Source organism: Anastrepha obliqua, chromosome 4 (genome assembly GCF_027943255.1).
Source record: "Anastrepha obliqua isolate idAnaObli1 chromosome 4, idAnaObli1_1.0, whole genome shotgun sequence".
NCBI classification, from domain to species: domain Eukaryota; kingdom Metazoa; phylum Arthropoda; class Insecta; order Diptera; family Tephritidae; genus Anastrepha; species Anastrepha obliqua.
Window position 1 is genome coordinate 72,884,979 of NC_072895.1, and position 17,580 is coordinate 72,902,558.

The 17,580-nt window shown below is 33.9% G+C and overlaps 2 protein-coding genes across 2 annotated transcripts in view; one reads left to right on the forward strand and one right to left on the reverse strand.

Annotated features, from left to right (window-relative positions):
* Positions 1-2,041: 2,041 nt before the first annotated feature.
* Positions 2,042-2,695, reverse strand: LOC129244221 (jerky protein homolog-like). Its single transcript, XM_054881835.1, has one exon. The coding sequence runs from the start codon at positions 2,693-2,695 to the stop codon at positions 2,042-2,044; it is 654 nt and encodes a 217-aa protein (XP_054737810.1).
* Positions 2,696-5,642: 2,947 nt separating this feature from the next.
* The window catches only part of LOC129243629 (uncharacterized), a 31,563-nt gene continuing 19,625 nt past the window's right edge, over positions 5,643-17,580 (forward strand). The window contains exons 1-2 of the mRNA XM_054880799.1: positions 5,643-5,779; positions 11,797-11,851. Coding sequence (XP_054736774.1) covers positions 5,714-5,779; positions 11,797-11,851 — 121 coding nt within the window. The 5' untranslated portion in view covers positions 5,643-5,713. The remainder of the gene's footprint in view (positions 5,780-11,796; positions 11,852-17,580) is intronic.

Here is a 17,580-nt window from a genome sequence, read left to right on the forward strand (position 1 = left end):
TCAATCAAACTTCACACAAACCACCTCCTCAAAGATAGAAAAGAACTCTAAAATTTTTGTGTCAATCGGTTTGGCGGTTCTTGAGTTATAAGATTACCAAGGAAATGTAACTTCTTTTTATATATATAGATTTTTAAGCTAAAAAAAATTAATCACTAATTTTATATTGTTTTAACTTATTCAGTTCGTTGTTTTACAAATTTATTTTTGTTACCCACTTTTTATGCTACTTTCAATTTTGAATAGATTCACTTCGTATTTTTTTAATTTTTTGCTTACTGACGTATTTTATACTGATTGCTGATATAAGCCTACTGGGAAACGGAGCGCTCAACACTAATCTCAATGGTGGTAAGGAAACTGATATTAGCAATTTTGTTTGAAAAATACCCAATTTATGTTTCTCCCGGTGTGGCACTACTGCCGAGTGTTATAAATAATGCACATTCACTGTCGCGAAAAAGAGTTTCGCATCTAGTCATCTAAAAATACGTTCACATAGAAGTAGATTATCTATATTTTCGAGCTTAACTCCCAATCCGTAATTAAAAGGCGAGATTTCCCATACAAAATTTCCCTCCCAAATCTGAGGTTATAAATAATCCTAGATAATAACCATACTTTTCGAGATACAACCCTGTGTTTTCTGTGTAATAGATCATTATTTTTATGAGTATAAAGAAAAACGTCAAAGTCAAAGCTAAATATGATAAAATGGATGCCAGCAAAGAGAACATAATTCTAATAAAATGTTTGTTAGGTATTATTAACTATGCATTCATATAACAGAAAAAAAGTGTGTGCTCTGTTATTATTTGTTATAAAATGTAATATCGAATGCGTATTGCTGCCATATTTTTGAAACCTCAGTAAACGTCGTTTACGGATTTCCTCCAACTGTTTATTATTAGCAGCCAAATGCGCGATTAAATTAGCTATTCATTCTCTTTGTCTTTTTTTCATATCGTTAATAATAATTAAACAAACCAAAAACACCGAAATATTCCACCAAAAAAATTTCTATGAACATGACTATTGCCAACTGATTGTCAATTTTGCAGGAAATCTGCCATATGTGAACGAGCAGATTAATTATGTGGATTTATTGGTAATTATGGCATATGTGAACGTCAAGTCTATGTTTTGGGTCGTTATCGTTTTGGAACCAAAACGCTCTTGATAAACCAAGATTTTCGGTACTCTGTTTGAAATTTCTTTTTAAAATGTTCAAATACCCCATTTATTCATAGTCGATTCAATAAATTCTAACTGACCTACACCACTTGTAGCCATACAACCACACACCATAACTCCTCTACCCCCGTGTATGATTTTACCAACAAAATTTTGCTTCTCAAGAGCAATTCCTAAGTGCACTTCCTGCAACTGAACTCACCAGTCGATCAACTATATGCTAATAACAAATAATGAAAAGTGAGCAAAACCGAGAAAAGTTATAATAAAATAACGGTATTATTTAAATAAAAAAAGTGAACGCAAACTTTTTGGTTCTTGTATTTATCTACATGCTGCTGCAATTATTATATTTACCGTTATGTGAAAAATTATGTGATGGTTTTCTCTTTTTGGCTTTTGTAACTAGAAATATATTGTTTTGAACTATAAATATACTCGTATGTTGTGTTTTTAATCAACTTATAAATATTTATATGGTGAGCCCAGACTTTATAGTCTATGTGTATGTATGTCTCATCATTAATTTTGCGTGGCAAATTTTTTTTTTTTTAATTTTTTTTTAGATATAAGGGGAAACATTTTCTACAATAAGTTTTATTTATTCATTTATCATTTCAAAAATAAGAAAATAGTTAAAACTGTAATAGATGAAATGTTGAGGAGGGAGGTGTGTGGAGTTTTAATTTTTGTGTGGTGTAAAACTCAGTGGGGTGTGCGTATTGGCTGTGTTCTAAAATCCTTTACTAGCGAACCTTTCAAAACTCAATTGTATGGAAAATATTTAGCAGTAATTTCATTAATATTCTAATAAAATTCCTGTTCCTCTGCATATTTAATACAACTATCAAATGCGACAATAGCTTGAGAGTGAAATTTTAGGATCTTGACTTTCATTTTCGTCAAGACTGCTGTTCTCGTTATCTTCTTCCTCAATCTCGTTGATATCGAAATCAGTGTCGTCATTCAACCACTCAGTAATCTCGTTATCATTATATGCATCAGGGGATATTTCAACAAGAAGATCAATTATTTTAGATGAGCTGCTGGTGGGCCGTAGCATCGCAAGAGGCAAATCATTATCTGAGTCCCATTCTTCGTCATAAAGAATTTTGTTAAAACATTTTCTGAGCAAGCGTTCATCCACATTTTTCCAAGCATTAGACGATAAAAAAGCCACATCTTTTAATGTAAAGTTTTTTAAAGATTCCGGGAGATTGCTCGTTGGGCTGGACAAAAGTAGAGACAAAAAACTCTTCCGATAGTTTGTCTTTAAAATTCGGATAGCATTTTGGTCCATTGGCTGTATAAGAGCCGCGCAGTTTGGTGGCAAAAACATAACATATATGTCCTTATCGACATCCGACAGTGATTGGGGATGGCAAGTTGCATTGTCTAGCAGTAAAATGGCTTTGGCTGGTAAATTCTTTTCCTTTAAGTAACGCTTTACTTCTTTAACGAATGAGTTTTCAAACCAATTTTTAAAGATTTGCTCTGTCATCCAAGCATTTTTGGTATGGGAGTACCCAAGCGGAAGGTTTACTTTTTTAAACGCTCTCGGGTTTTTGGCTTTCCCTATTATGTTCTCCGGTTGCATTACAGCAAACTAGAAGTGTTACTCTTTCTTTTCCAATTTTGCGCCCGGGTGCGGATTTTTCATTATGCAATGCAAGGGTTTTTTTTGGAAGTTTTCTCCAAAACAAAGCAGTCTCTTCTGCATTATAAACCTGATCAAACGTAATGCCCATTTTCTTTAGCAATTTTTCAATAAAGGGTTGCACAGCAGTAGAATCATGTGAAAGTTTTTCGCCAGATATTTTTAAGAATTTAATTCCATATCGGGAGCGAAAATTACTAAACCAACCATTACTAGCCATTGATGATTTCCGAGGAAATCGGTGCATTGTTTCGTCTTGCGTTTACAAACCATTTATACAAGTGGTCTTCCATCTTTTCAAACTCCGCAGGTCGCATAGTATTACGCTTTCCAAGGCCACATTCTGAGTGTAAACTCTTCTTACAAAATGTTTTCGTTTTTTACCTATCAATCTTTAATCCACTTGATTTTATGTCCGAAATTGTATTGCGCAGCTAGCTGTCGAATTGACTGTCCTTCACTTAGTTTCTTAAGAACTTCTTTTTTCTGGTCTATCGTTAAAAACGTATGTTTTTTCTTAGCTGCTGGTGCCATAGTTAAATTCATACAGTCCACAGCTAAAGAAATTATGGAGTTAATGTTTTAAATTAGCTACTGAACTACACGTTACGCAAATATGCTTATGAATATGAACTAGGAGGCTGACGAGCACTTAAACGCACTATTCACGCAATGTGGTTAACAGGGGAGTAACCTTTATAAAATAAAATAAAAAATAACGGAATTCCTTTTTATTTCAGCATATTCACTGGAAAATAAAGAAGTGTCCGAATTTTAGAGGTACATGAATACGTGGTGTCCGGATTACAGAGACTTCAATAGAAAACGTTTTGGTGTCCGGATTACCGCGCTGTCCGAATTATCAAGTGTCCGAATTACCAAGATTAGACTGTACATAAATAGTTTAAAACTAGTGATTTTCCCCGCAGGGATAGTAAGTGCTTGTACCAATAAATAATATGTATTAGGTCAGAACCTAGTAAATTTTAAAATATTGATATCACTTCCTTCTTCTTATTATCATTATTTTTAGATCGGAAAGCTTAGGCTTATTATCTTATCTTTTAGTTACATTGTACTCCATTTTCAATAGGTCCGTGTAATTCCCAATATAAATAAACACTTATATCCACATAACATCTTTTTCTTGATTGGCGCGTTTACCGTTTATGCGATTTTGGTCGAGTTTAACAAAGCGCGCCAGTCATTTCTTCTTCTGCTAACCGTGCCAATTGGACACACCAAGTGAAGCCAAGTCTCTTTCTCTACTAGCATCAGCTGGTACCGCATCGAATACTGTCAGAGCTGGAGCGTTTGTATTCATTCGAACGACATGACCCAGTCATTGTTCCATCACCTGCGTTACTCGTTGTCGCCAACGTGAAAAGGTCCAAAATTCTTCCGTCGAACTCTTCTCTCAAACGCTCCATATTCACATATACGCGATACATATATGTATATCCAATTCTAATAATAATAATTACTGAGAGTTTGATCTAAGCATACATTTAAATATTCTATAACTACGTATTTTTTAACGTTTACTAGTATTTAATGTTATTGAATACGAGCACACGCAAAAGAAAATAATTGTAGAGCACAGATAACATTGCTGCCGATAAGCTTCATTGCTGGAAATGATCTACATATGTATGCATTTACTTAAACCCAAAGTATATATATATATATAATTGGCGCGTACACCTTTTTTGGGTGTTTGGCCGAGCTCCTCCTCCTATTTGTGGTGTGCGTCTTGATGTTGTTCCACAAGTGGAGGGAACTACAGTTTCAAGCCGATTCCGAACGGAAGATATTTTTATGAGCAGCTTTTTCATGGCAGAAATACACTCGGAGGTTTGCCATTGCCTGCCGAGGGGCGACCGCTATTAGAAAAATGTTTTTACTAATTTTGATTTCACCTAGATTCGAACCAACGTTCTCTCTGTGAATTCCGAATGGTAATCACGCACCAGCTCATTCGGTTACGGCGGCCGCCATTGAGGATACGTTGCTTTTATCTGGCGGCCCTTTCAGACCACTCACATAAAAAAGAGAAGAGCAGAGGAAACTTCTGAGTTCAAACACTTTTTTTTAAATACATACATACATATGATTCGTAGAGGGCAATATAAATTGGAAAGAAGTACGGCCCAAATCTTTTATTATTTTTATTACGTCTGCATTTAGTTTTCTTTTGATTCAACTTGGATCATTAAACACTCCATTCGTCTTTAAAGTGTAGAGCAAAATAGGCATGTTTTGTGAAATGCCGCAAATGGAGCAAAGAACGCGAATGATTGTGGTTAATGAATTTTGGTTCGAATTGTTGTAATTTCCTTTAATGTGATTAACAACAAGCAGCAAAAACCTCAACTTAATTAATATGGTTATTAAATTCTTAGACTAAAAGTAATTAAAAATGAGAAAATTTATTTTAGTTCTAATAAAACGTTAAAAAGTGCAAAATCAATTAATAAAGTATATGTGTAATATATACACGTACATATATACTGCAGATTGTTTATCATAAAATAAAAAAAATAAGCTGGGAAATGATTTATTTATAGCTTATAAAGTGATCGCGTATCTCCTGAGACTTGATAATTAAACGTATTTTTAAAGAGCCACAAGTTATTAACCTTTGTAATAGTGATATTAATACAACATTATATATGTACAACAATATACTCGTATGTATATAGTTATAGGTGTTGATAGCACCCATAGATGTCGATCTACATCTATGTAATATAAATATAAATATAAATATAATAAGTGATAAAAGCTAGACAACTCCTGCCTAAATTGACTTCACTTGCCAATGGTAGAGTTTGTACAAGCTGACAAACCGTTTCGGCAAGCATGGAAGATCTCAGTATTTGCATCATATCTTTAGTGATAATTGTGTTTGTCTTATTCATTATTCGTGTAAGTAGTATTGAAAGAGTATAAACTAAAAACAAAAACCTTAAATCATATCATATTAATAACGGGTGTTTTTAGGATATGGAACTTATTTTTTCGTATACATTAAACATATGCAAATAGGTAAAATGACCATTGGTTTAACTTTAGAATTTACAAGGTTTAGTGTTTAAAAATATTTTTAGACATCGAGAAAAGTGACATAATTCAAAAATACAAAATACTGAGGTGGGTCAGTTTTCTAGATAATTGACGCGCCAATTCGATCACCTGACAAAACGACACTAACGCCATCTCTCAGGATTGCTTCAAGATTCGCTTATGATCCTTTTCCAGATAAAAATATATAAACTCTGTAGTTGATTTTTGCTTTTAACGGCAAACCTCCGAATTTGAGTTAATTTTGAGTTGTGTCGCTTTTCTCGAAAACCATCGATATGTATTTGCTTGATTACACACTGAATTTCGGTATTAAAGTGGTCATTCATAGGCAGTTTTAAGCATAGGCCAGTGACTTCTCGTACCCCCATAAAAGGTACCCAAAGAAGCCAATTACATGGCCAAAGTAGCCAATTTCTTCCCATGATTCGGCCAACAAAATTTCGTCCCAATAAATTTATGGAATTATCCAGTCTATTGCATTTTTCATAATCTTACAGAAACTATTTAGCCTTTAGAATATTTGTATTGGCCTCTCCCTCCTTAGCTTATTGAGGTTTTTTTCACCATAAATACGCCAATCTATACTAATATTATAAAGAGGAAAACTTTGTTTGTTTGTTTGTAACGAATAGGCTCAAAAACTACTGGACCAATTTTAAAAATTCTTTCACCATTCGAAAACTACATTATCTACGAGTAACATGGATTACATTTTATTTTGGAAAAAAATAGGGTTCCATAAGATATTTGGATTTTTCGGACACAAACTGAAAAAAATCTTATATATAAAATAAAGTCAACTTTTTGTGTGTGTTCGCTAACCGGCCGTGTCCGCACCGAATTAAACCAAACTTACATACATTGTTAAGAAGGTATTGAAGATGGTTTCCGTATAGTTTGGATACCAATTGGTGGATAGGGCTCGAGATATAGGTCAAAACGTGGACCCGGGTAACCTTCGGATGTGTATGTACAATATGGATATCAAAGTGAAGCTGTTGGTGAATGCTTTAGTACAGAGTATTTTTCATGCAGCTACGTGGCTGGGGTCTCGAGATATAGGTCAAAACGTGGACCCGGGTAACCTTTGGTTGTGTATGTACAATATGGGTATCAAATGAAAGCTGTTGATAAGTGCTTTAATACGGGGTAATTTTCATACCTATTGACGGCTAGGGTCTGGAAATATATGCCAAAACGTGGACCCGCCGTGTCTTTGCACCGAATTAAACCAAACTTACACACATTGTTAAGGAGGTATTGAAGATGGTTTCCGTATAGTTTGGATACCTATTGGTAGATAGGGTCTCGAGATATAGGTCAAAACGTGGACCGGGTAACCTTCGGATGTGTATGTACAATATGGGTATCAAATGGAAGCTGTTGGTGAATGCTTTAGTTCAGAGTATTTCCATCCGCTCCGTGACTAGGGTCTCGAGATAGAGACCAAAACGTGGACCCTAGAATGTGTTTGTACAATATGGATATCAAATGAAAGCTGTTGATAAGTGCTTTAATACGGGGTAATTTTCATACCTATTGATGACTAGGGTCTCGAAATATATGCCAAAACGTGGACCCGCCGTGTCCTTGAACCGAATTAAACCAATCTTACACACATTGTTAAGTAGGTATTGAAGATGGTTTCCGTATAGTTTGAATACCTATTGGTAGATAGGGTCTCGAGATATAGGTCAAAACGTGAACCCGGGTAACCTTCGGACGTGTATGTACAATATGGGTATCAAATGGAAGCTGTTGGTGAATGCTTTAGTTCAGAGTATTTTTCATGCCGCTCCGTCACTAGGGTCTCGAGATAGAGACCAAAACGTGGAGCCTAGAATGTGTTTGTACAATATGGATATCAAATTGAAGCTGTTGGTGAATGCTTTAGTACAGAGTATTTTTCATGCCGCTCCGTGACTAAGGTCTCGAGATAGAGACCAAAACGTGGACCCTAGAATGTGTTTGTACAATATGGATATCAAATTGAAGCTGTTGGTGAATGCTTTAGTACAGAGTATTTTTCATGCCGCTCCGTGACTAAGGTCTCGAGATAGAGATCAAAACGTGGACCCTAGAATGTGTTTGTACAATATGGATATCAAATGAAAGCTGTTGATAAGTGCTTTAATACGGGGTAATTTTCATACCTATTGATGACTAGGGTCTCGAAATATATGCCAAAACGTGGACCCGCCGTGTCTTTGCACCGAATTAAACCAAACTTATGCACATTGTTAAGTAAGTATTGAAAATGGGTTTCGTAAAGTTTGGTTGTAATTCGAAGCAGTGGCAACGGGTACAGCGTTCTTTTGAGCCAGCCATAATGTCGCTTACTTTTTTAACGCTTGGGGCGGAACTGAACTGTCAAATTGACAGTGTGAGTTACAATGTGTCAATATTTCTTTCTGATTTGGATGCCATAAGGAAAAAACGTAAGTGCAACATGTAAAAATTGTTTGTGAATTTTTTTGGAGTGGATTTTGGAACAGTGAATAATTTCTTACGAAATTTGAGAATTTAATGTGAAATCCGAATGAAATTATGTGTTCGTGGAAAAAAATTTTTTTTTCGTTTTTTTTTTTGAAAAATGTAAATGGATAATGGTTAAAAAAGCTCCAATGCTTAATAAAACATATAAATTGAAACGAAAAATTCATGGATGATCAGGAAAAAAGACGATTGTTTCTTAGTTATTCATATGCGTTGATTTGAAATTTAAAAACAATCTTCTTTTTTCCTGATTTTCAATTTATATTTTATATTTACTCAAAAACAAATAGAAAAACAAAAAATATTGTTTATGCCAAAGCGCTTGAATAAAGAATAAAGAAATAAATAATATGAAAACCATATATTTTCTGTTCTAAACCATATCTATTCTATTTTAGTGTGCCCAGCGAAGGGGGCCGGGTTTGCTAGTTGTGATATAAAAGTATAATTTATAGTACCGAACCTTATTCAAAGTGTGATCCTGCTGTATCTTTGTTTTTTGAAGAGCGGGGTAGCATTTAAAAGAAATTGTGTGCCTTTTGAGTATGTGAGGGAGAATAAGTTTAATTTTAATTAGAAGTAAATGAACAATTTATTTAATAAATAAATTAAATTAACTGATATTGATATGCAGTATTTTATTTCATTACATTATTTTTTAAGATAAAACAAATGTAATGAATAAATAATGAGGACTTCAATTCTTGGCTTGAAACAAAGCTTGTTTTGGGGCGATTGCCAAAACAAACTGTTACAGTCATAGAATACAAATTATTGAAATACTTTGAAAAACTAAACCATTCCATTACTTTTCACAAACAGTTAACCCATATTTTCGCAAGGCAAAGAAAGAATTGTTGTCTTTGTTATAAAGGGTGGTTAAATTTCAAGGGCCGATGTTGAATGTGAACCACACCTAAACGTCAAGTTTTTTTCTGCATTTCATTTAACATATTTCAATTAAAGACTAACTCAATTTGAATCATGGAAACATACACCATCGAACAACGCGTTAAAGTTATTCAGGCTTATTATAAAAACAGGCGTTCAAATCAAATGCATATCGCACACTTCGTGATTTTTTCGGTCAATTAAATCGTCCAAATGTGCGTACAATCGGAAATGTTGTGCAAAAGTTTGAGCAAACCGGGTCTGTACGAGATGTGCCGTCCACCTCAACTCGTCGTCGGGCCCAACAATTAATTGCACCTCTCACGCTCGTCGTTGCATGCTTACAAGGTGCAATTGACTCAAGAACTAAAGCCTCTTGACCATTTCAAGCGTCGTCAATGGTCAGAATGGTGGCAGGAAATGGCAACAGTCAATGACCAATTTTCGAAGAAATTCATCTTCAGTGATGAGGCACATTTTCACCTCAGTGGATTCGTCAATAAGCAGAATTGCCACATTTGGGCGAATGATAATCCAAGAGTGATTGCCGAAAAACCAATGCACCCACAAAGAGTGACTGTTTGGTGCGGTTTATGGGCCGGCGGCATCATTGGGCCGCATTTTTTCCAAAATGAGGCCGGTCAGGCAGTTACTGTGTTCGTTCGCTATCGTGAGATGATAACGAACTTTTTATGGCCCGAATTGGAAGATATGGATGTGGACGATATGTGGTTTCAACAGGACGGTGCCACTTGTCACACAGCTAACGAAACAATGACGCGAAAAATTTTATGGCCGAATAATCTCACGTCGCGGCGATGTCTATTGGCCGCTAAGATCATGTGATTTGACACCGTTGGACTTCTTTCTTTGGGGTTATTTGAAACAAAAGGTATACGTCGATAAGCCAGCAACAATTCAAGAGCTAAACGATGAGTTAATTCGGCACATTAACGGCATAGAATCTCAATTATGCCTCAGCGTCATCGAAAATTTGGACCCTCGGATGAAGGTAGGTCGCCGAGGCCGCGGCGGCTATTTGGCCGATATTTTGTTCCATGCGTAATTGAGCCATACCAATATTATCATAATAAAGAGAAATGATAAAAATGTCCTAAACAAATTGTATTTTATTCAAAATCAACACCGGCCCTTGAATCTTAACCACCCTTTATATATCAAAAAAGTAGCTGATAAGTAGTAAAATATGCGTTATATTTTTATACGTTTTTTTGAAACCGGATTCCAACTTTTTAAATGGGACATAGGGAAAATATGCCCATAGATTATGTACAGAGAAATAATGTTCACTACGTTAATTAATTGTTATTTAAAAGTAATTACAATATATAAAATCAATAAACAACATATGAAAAACGCAATTAATCAGAGAAAATAATTATTTTATTGTGTAGACAGATTGAGACCAATGTCGATGAATTTGCTGCACCAAAACTTAGTACTCTTTTGGCATTCACGACACCAAATTTGAGTTTCGTTGCTGATTATGTAGTGATCCTTTCCATCGTGTCTTATCGAATCAGGCAGTTCATTCTTGATGGAGAGAGTCGGTTATGCATTATGGTATGCATTATTTACACACACATTTACGTAGAACATTTCCTTTACATCTTTAAGCGGCGCACCTTCAACTTTATTAGCCCCATTATCAAGTAAATGTAAAGTCATTATCAATGTAAAGGCTGTAGGTAGGTCATCTGCTGGCAGCTTAGAAATCAAAATAGTCCCGACGGAACCACCTACACCAAGATTTGGATTGGTATTGTCGGTTTTAGTCTCTTGATAAGGTTGTAAAATGTTCTTTATTTCATAATATTTCGTGAAAATGGGATATTTTATTTATTTTGTTTTATTTCATTTCTTAACGTAAAATACAAAAAAGTGTCCATTCATTTCATTGTAATGCAAAAAAAAAAAACAAAAAGAGAATTCATCCCGCAGCTTAAATGATACAGTTGAAAAGGAGCAACTATTTATTAAAATTCGAACATTTGTAAAAAAATAACAAATGAACAAAATCACTGTCAAGTACTACTTGATTAACTTTAAAGACGTCTAGTATAAAAAAAAACATCTACTTGTTAAAATTCAGCTTTGTCACATAAAATGTACGTGCACCTTAAACGGAGCAGTGGGAAGACATGGGTTAAAGAACTAGTAAAGATACAGGTTTTTATTTATGAAATTATTCACGGAAAATATAAGAAAATGACTATGTTGCAAAATATTCTTTTTTTAAATAATAGAGGAATTTCCGCATAAATACATGTAAATTCATTGAAAAGCAATACCCCATTAAAAACTTCAATAAGAAATATTGTTTCTATAAGGCAGGTTACCATGGGCAGCTCAGCTCAACAGCTAGATCTGTCGTTACTCACTGAATAAAGTGTCTAAAAACACACCTTTTACTAAAAAAATTGAAAGTAAAATATATTTTCTGCTTGCAGATAATTACCTTATCAATGCGGAACGTTATTTTGTCACGCCAACTAAAAAATGAAGGTGAGTAATACCTATTTATTCATTGTTTCTTACGCTCAACGAAATTGCGTCCCGCAAAATAGATGCCAGATTAGCAAAAAAGAATTAATCTAGTTGCATCAGAGCAAATAGCAATTTATCGTAGTTATTTTCTCTAAAATATTATACCAACTTCACTCTTATGTCAAGCGCTCACAATTAAACTAAACATCGTTTCCATGTTTGTATTACCTACTATTGTGATCAAATTTATTATCCCAAACCTATTTCGTATCCTTTGATTATAAACTTTATTTTTTTTATTCTCCCAAATCCATTTCGTACGCTTTAAATGTTTTAAACCCAATTAAGGAAGTGATTCATGTAGAAGTACTCCTATGGGTTCACGAAACGGTACCATAAACACCTGTTGTAATATTCTCAACCTTTCGGCAGCAATAAATGATACAATGAAACCAATAAAGATGATCACTTGAAATTTTACATATGCGTTAATAGCAGTACTGTAAACATTTATACTATAAATCAATATACTAGCATGCAGCATATATCATAAAATAGGTGCTATAAATAAAAAATAATTATACAATAACACAGGCCAACAACCAAAAAACTTTTTCGATAATTTTAACTAATTACTTTGTAATTTGGTGTCCTGATTACGAAAAAAATTATTAAAAAGTTATATCACCCATCAATTTTTCACATTTTACAATTAAGTAAAAATAAAGTTTATGTACCAAAATGTATCGGATATATTTCACAGTCCTGCGAGGTAGAGTTTCTAAAACGGCTTTGGGGGTTTCTTGAAGGTTTTTTTATGCTGAAAACGAATATGACCTTGAAAATGCTCCAGCACGTCAGGATTTTTGGCAATTTGAGATTAAATAGTCAAAAAATGCAGATTTTCGCCATTTTTTTAATTTTTTTTTGAGCAAGATAAATTTTTTTTTTAACTTTCCACAAGGGCATCGCAAAGTACTAGTCTTCAGCTTTAAAATCCATTTTTGCGATTAATATAAAAAAAGTTATACTATTTTGAATTCACCCTTTACAGGGGCGTTAGAGAGTTAGAAAGGTTGAATTTGCATATCTAAAAGTCTCCAATTCAAAATAGAATAACTTTTTTTATATTAATAGTAAAAATATTTTTCAGAAAGGACCTTAAAGCTAAAGAATAGTACTTTACGATGCCGTTGTGGAAAATTAAAAAAAAAAAATTACCTTGCTCAAAAAAAAATTAAAAAAATGCCCAAAATCTGCATTTTTTGACTATTTAACCTCAAATTGCCAAAAATTCTGACGTGCTGGAGCATTTTCAAGGTCATATTCGTTTTCAGCATAAAAAAACCTTGAAGAAACACCCATAGCGGTTGTAGAAACTGTAAAAAAGCGAGATTTCGCAGGCCTGTGTAATTAATGAATTGTAATATATATAATAAAATAATAATTTTTATAAAATTTTCAAACGATGGCCAAATGAATGGACAGAATGCACAATTAAATGAACTCCAATAAGTGGTTATATACGAGTATACTTCTGTATATCAAATTTTTTGTTTTATTATTAAATTTTTACTACAATTTCAGTGTTTACAATATTCCTAGCTTTTCCAACAAGAACCGAGACATATAAACTTTATTTATTTGTTACATAGGATAGAGTTGCACATAATATATGACCAATTATTGTAAAACATTGAGATCTAAGGTCCAAACCAGCCACCGTAATAGTTTGTCCCTGAGCTTTGTTTATTGTCACAAAACATAATTTGACTGGGAATTGGAGTCGCTTAAATTAAAATGGAAGATCCGTCGGTATTATCGCGTCTCTCGGAATCAAATACGTTCTAACCGCTTTAAATAGCAGCTTAGTTCTATTACATAATGCCGGCGGATTTAGATTACGTAGTAATATTACAGGAGCTCCTACTCCAGTCCAACGCCTTAGTAGTACATGCATAGAGTGATATGATAATACGTTCACATATAAGTGCATAGATTATCCACTTTTTCTTGCTTAACTCCCAATCCGTAATTAAAAAACGAGATTAACCATACAAAATTTCTCTCCCGAAGTCTGAGATTATAAAACAATTCGTGATTAATTACCACACTTTTTTTAATTCAACCCTGTATTATCGATAATTATTATTACGAATGTAAGGAGAAACGTCAAAGCTAAAAACTAAATAAAATGGACGCTGGCAAAGAAAACAGAAAATAGACATAATTCTAATAAAATTTTTGTTAAATATTATTAATTATGTATTCATATTACAGAAAAAGCGTATGTCCATAAACGCTTTGCCCTCTTATTTTTTATTATAAAATGTAATATCGAATTTCGCATACGTATTACTGCCATAATTTTTTGTAACCTCAGTAGACGTCGCTAACGGATTTTTTCCAAATGCCTTTTTTTCATATCGTTAATAATAATTAAACAAACCAAAAACTCCAATATATTCCACCAAAGCAATTTCTATAAAGAAACCCCCTTCAAAACAGTCGTGACAGCTGATTGTCAATTTTGCAGATAATCTGTCATATGTGAACGGGTAGATTAATTTTGTGGATTTATAGCTAATTAATGCATATGTGAACATACTTTAAGAGCGTAGTCAAGAGAATTGTGAATGGCTTGTTTAAAATTGTAAAATATCATGACTTGCTGTTAGGAAAAATAAAATAACATTAGGTTCACTTTTCGCGAATGTGCGAAGTGAATCCATTACATACGTATTTCGGGATTTTGTTTTGGCGCGTACATTCTGTTTTATCCTGTCAAATTTATGGGGTTCGCCTTGATATTCTTCCACAAAATGGAGGGGCTTGACTACTGAAGTATTTTCTAAGTCGAGATGTGCGCTGCAACAGTTGAGTTGGTAGTAAGTTGACAAATAACTACTCGTAGTACAGATCTATTATTACAAAGCTCATAACCCTAGATTCAATATCTTCATTGCTAGCCAGGCAGTCATTAAGATAGTAACGGCTGGTATAACCACTTTCTTCTGAGAATGGTAGCGCAGAGCCAGCATATGGCACACATTGACATCTTTCATGACTGTAAAAATCATGATTCATCTTAAATTATTTTCCAATGCTCCGACGGGATATTTTTTGAAATACTATTAGGGGTATGCCATTATATTAAGCTGGGTTCTAGCGCCTGTCCACTATGCGAGGCAGTCAGGTTCAGAGTCCACAGCGAACTTATCCTGATTTCTCCTAAACACAATACGAACTGATCAAACACTTGAGAAGATCACTGATTTCCACTTTGCTGAAATCTTTCAACTCATTAAAGGTTGTCTACCTTAAGTGGTGAATCTTCGTCTGGGTAGAGCAGGACAGTGGCACAGAAGGTACAAAATCGTCTCTTCCTCTTCTTCCTCTAACCCGCTTATGCAAAAGTCAAGTGTCTGCGCGCCTAGCCTCTGGACTTGTCTGCCTATTAGAGAGTGGCTCGTTATAAGAAGGCTATGTTTATTTTGGCTCAGCATGGATTCTGTGCATATATCATATAGGATGAGTAACAATTGCCGGACGATTCTGCAGGTGCGTTCGTTGCGTCATCTTTTGGTTACTATTCTTACAAATTTTTCGAAAATCAGTGGATTGCATGTTAGTAAGAGTGTACCTGCATACAAGTGCGGCATTTTGCTCATGTTACCATACATTTGGGTGAACGGACTTAGTCGTCTTTAAGAGATGTGGGACATTGACGACTGCCTTGGATGTTATCGGCTACTGTGCCTCGATATGTCTTACAACGTCTCTTTCCCACTCTTTCTTTGAACGCATTTTGCATATCGTCCAACTCTACTTGTGTATGTTGCACTAAAAGTGTATATTTCTCAAAAATATCAGGAAAAGAAGAAGAAATATCAAACATCAATGTTTTTCCAAAAATACATTATCACACGAATGATATGCTTACATACAAACGAAAATTAAAAAGTTACTATATTTTCATTAAACCCCTTACCGTACCGATATCAAAAACATATATCTTATCTTACCTTTGGAGTATTATACACATACGCAAATACATATATATATGTACATAAGAATGCATATTAATTTCTCCAGTTGACTTAAAACTTAATGATAAACAAATCAAAGCAACAAAAACACTGCTGCCATCCAATATTATCAGGTTCTTAATTAATATCCGACAGCTGACTCACCATTCATTTGAATTCAATTGAAAACCCATTTTCTACGTAGGATTAAACTCTACATACGTAGGGTACATCGGGAATGAGAAATAAGAAAATAACAGTTGAAAAATTTGTGTACAACGAACGGTTGACAAATAGTTTGTAACCGCTATAAACAAACAAACAAAAAATGTTGTGAATGATTTTCTTTTGAATTTCCAAACAAAATCGAAATAAATCAAAAATTTTTAAAAATAATATTTCCGGAATCGAAAGAAGTTGCAATGTACAATAATTTCGATACCACTACGTCTACAAATGATCTGGCAAAATACACGACAATCAGTGCTGTAACAAATGCAACCAACACAACAACACAATCACAATCCGACTTCCATTGTTGCAATTGGTTTGGACTCTATCATTATTTGGTAGTACTTTTTGTTCTCCTTACGGGATTATTCATACTGTTTGGAAGGGTAATGTGACAGAAATTATATTTTTATTGTAGTTTTGTTGATTCTGATAATATAGTGAAATTTTCAAATTTATTAAAGATGATCATTAAAGCTCGGCGCCGCCGATATCAACGTTTGCAACCAGGTAAATATACCATATAGCAAAGAGATAAATACTAAATAATTTTTGAAATTACTGTATCCCACCGGGAGAGCTTTTCAAGGAGTCTTGAAAGTTGTATTTGTTTCACTATTTTTGTGTATACATGAGTAAATACATACATACTGTGTGTTAAATATCTATAACACATAGACTTATTAATTAGTTTGACTATTTATTTTTTTCCATTTAATTTAAATTTAAGATTTTATATTATGAAAATATCGTCCATTCTCTTATAAAATCCATATAAATGTAAGTTTCAAACTATGTGCAAATAAAAAAAAAATTCAACAAATTTTCTCAAAATTTCAAACTGTTTAATCATAATTTTTATAAAAATTTCGAATGTGCAGTTTTATAACTCATTGAATCTTACTAAAATCGGCTAGATTGTGTAATTCACTTCCGAGTGAATTTCAATGCCATTGCCAGAAAATTTCAATGAAATTCAGTCGGAAGTGAATTACAAAATATAGTGCAAGTTTGAAATGGCTCAAGAATCGCGTTGACTTTTAACAATATTTCTTTGCTGGATGTCTTGTGCATTTTCCTCCACACAGCCAATTACAATTTTCCGCTACTTAAACAAAACAATTTCAAAACCTGTTTAGGGCAAAAATTTTCGAATACTCTTATGTTTATACCTATTCAAAACTTATTAACAGCTCCGTTCAGACTGTTTTGTTTTATCAAAAGTAGGAAGTAGACTGAACCTTGAGAAGTGTCTTCTGGAAACCCTAAATATAATGCATTCTTAAGCTACACTTTGGGAGAAGACTTAAATTTGCGGAAGAATGTACATAAAGGGGAACCATTTGGAAGCACGGCATCAATTCGGATGGCCCAGCGGGATGTCGTTAATACTGACATAAGGAGGATTTAACACCTTGATCAAAAAGTTCCCGAAATATGTTCAGAAAACTCAAAATACAAGTTTATTTCTTAAAAGTGATATTATTT

What these genes read in the sequence shown, in the direction of transcription:
- LOC129244221 (XM_054881835.1), bottom strand. Translation starts at nt 2,695, where the DNA reads ATGACAGAGCAAATCTTTAAAAATTGGTTTGAAAACTCATTCGTTAAA.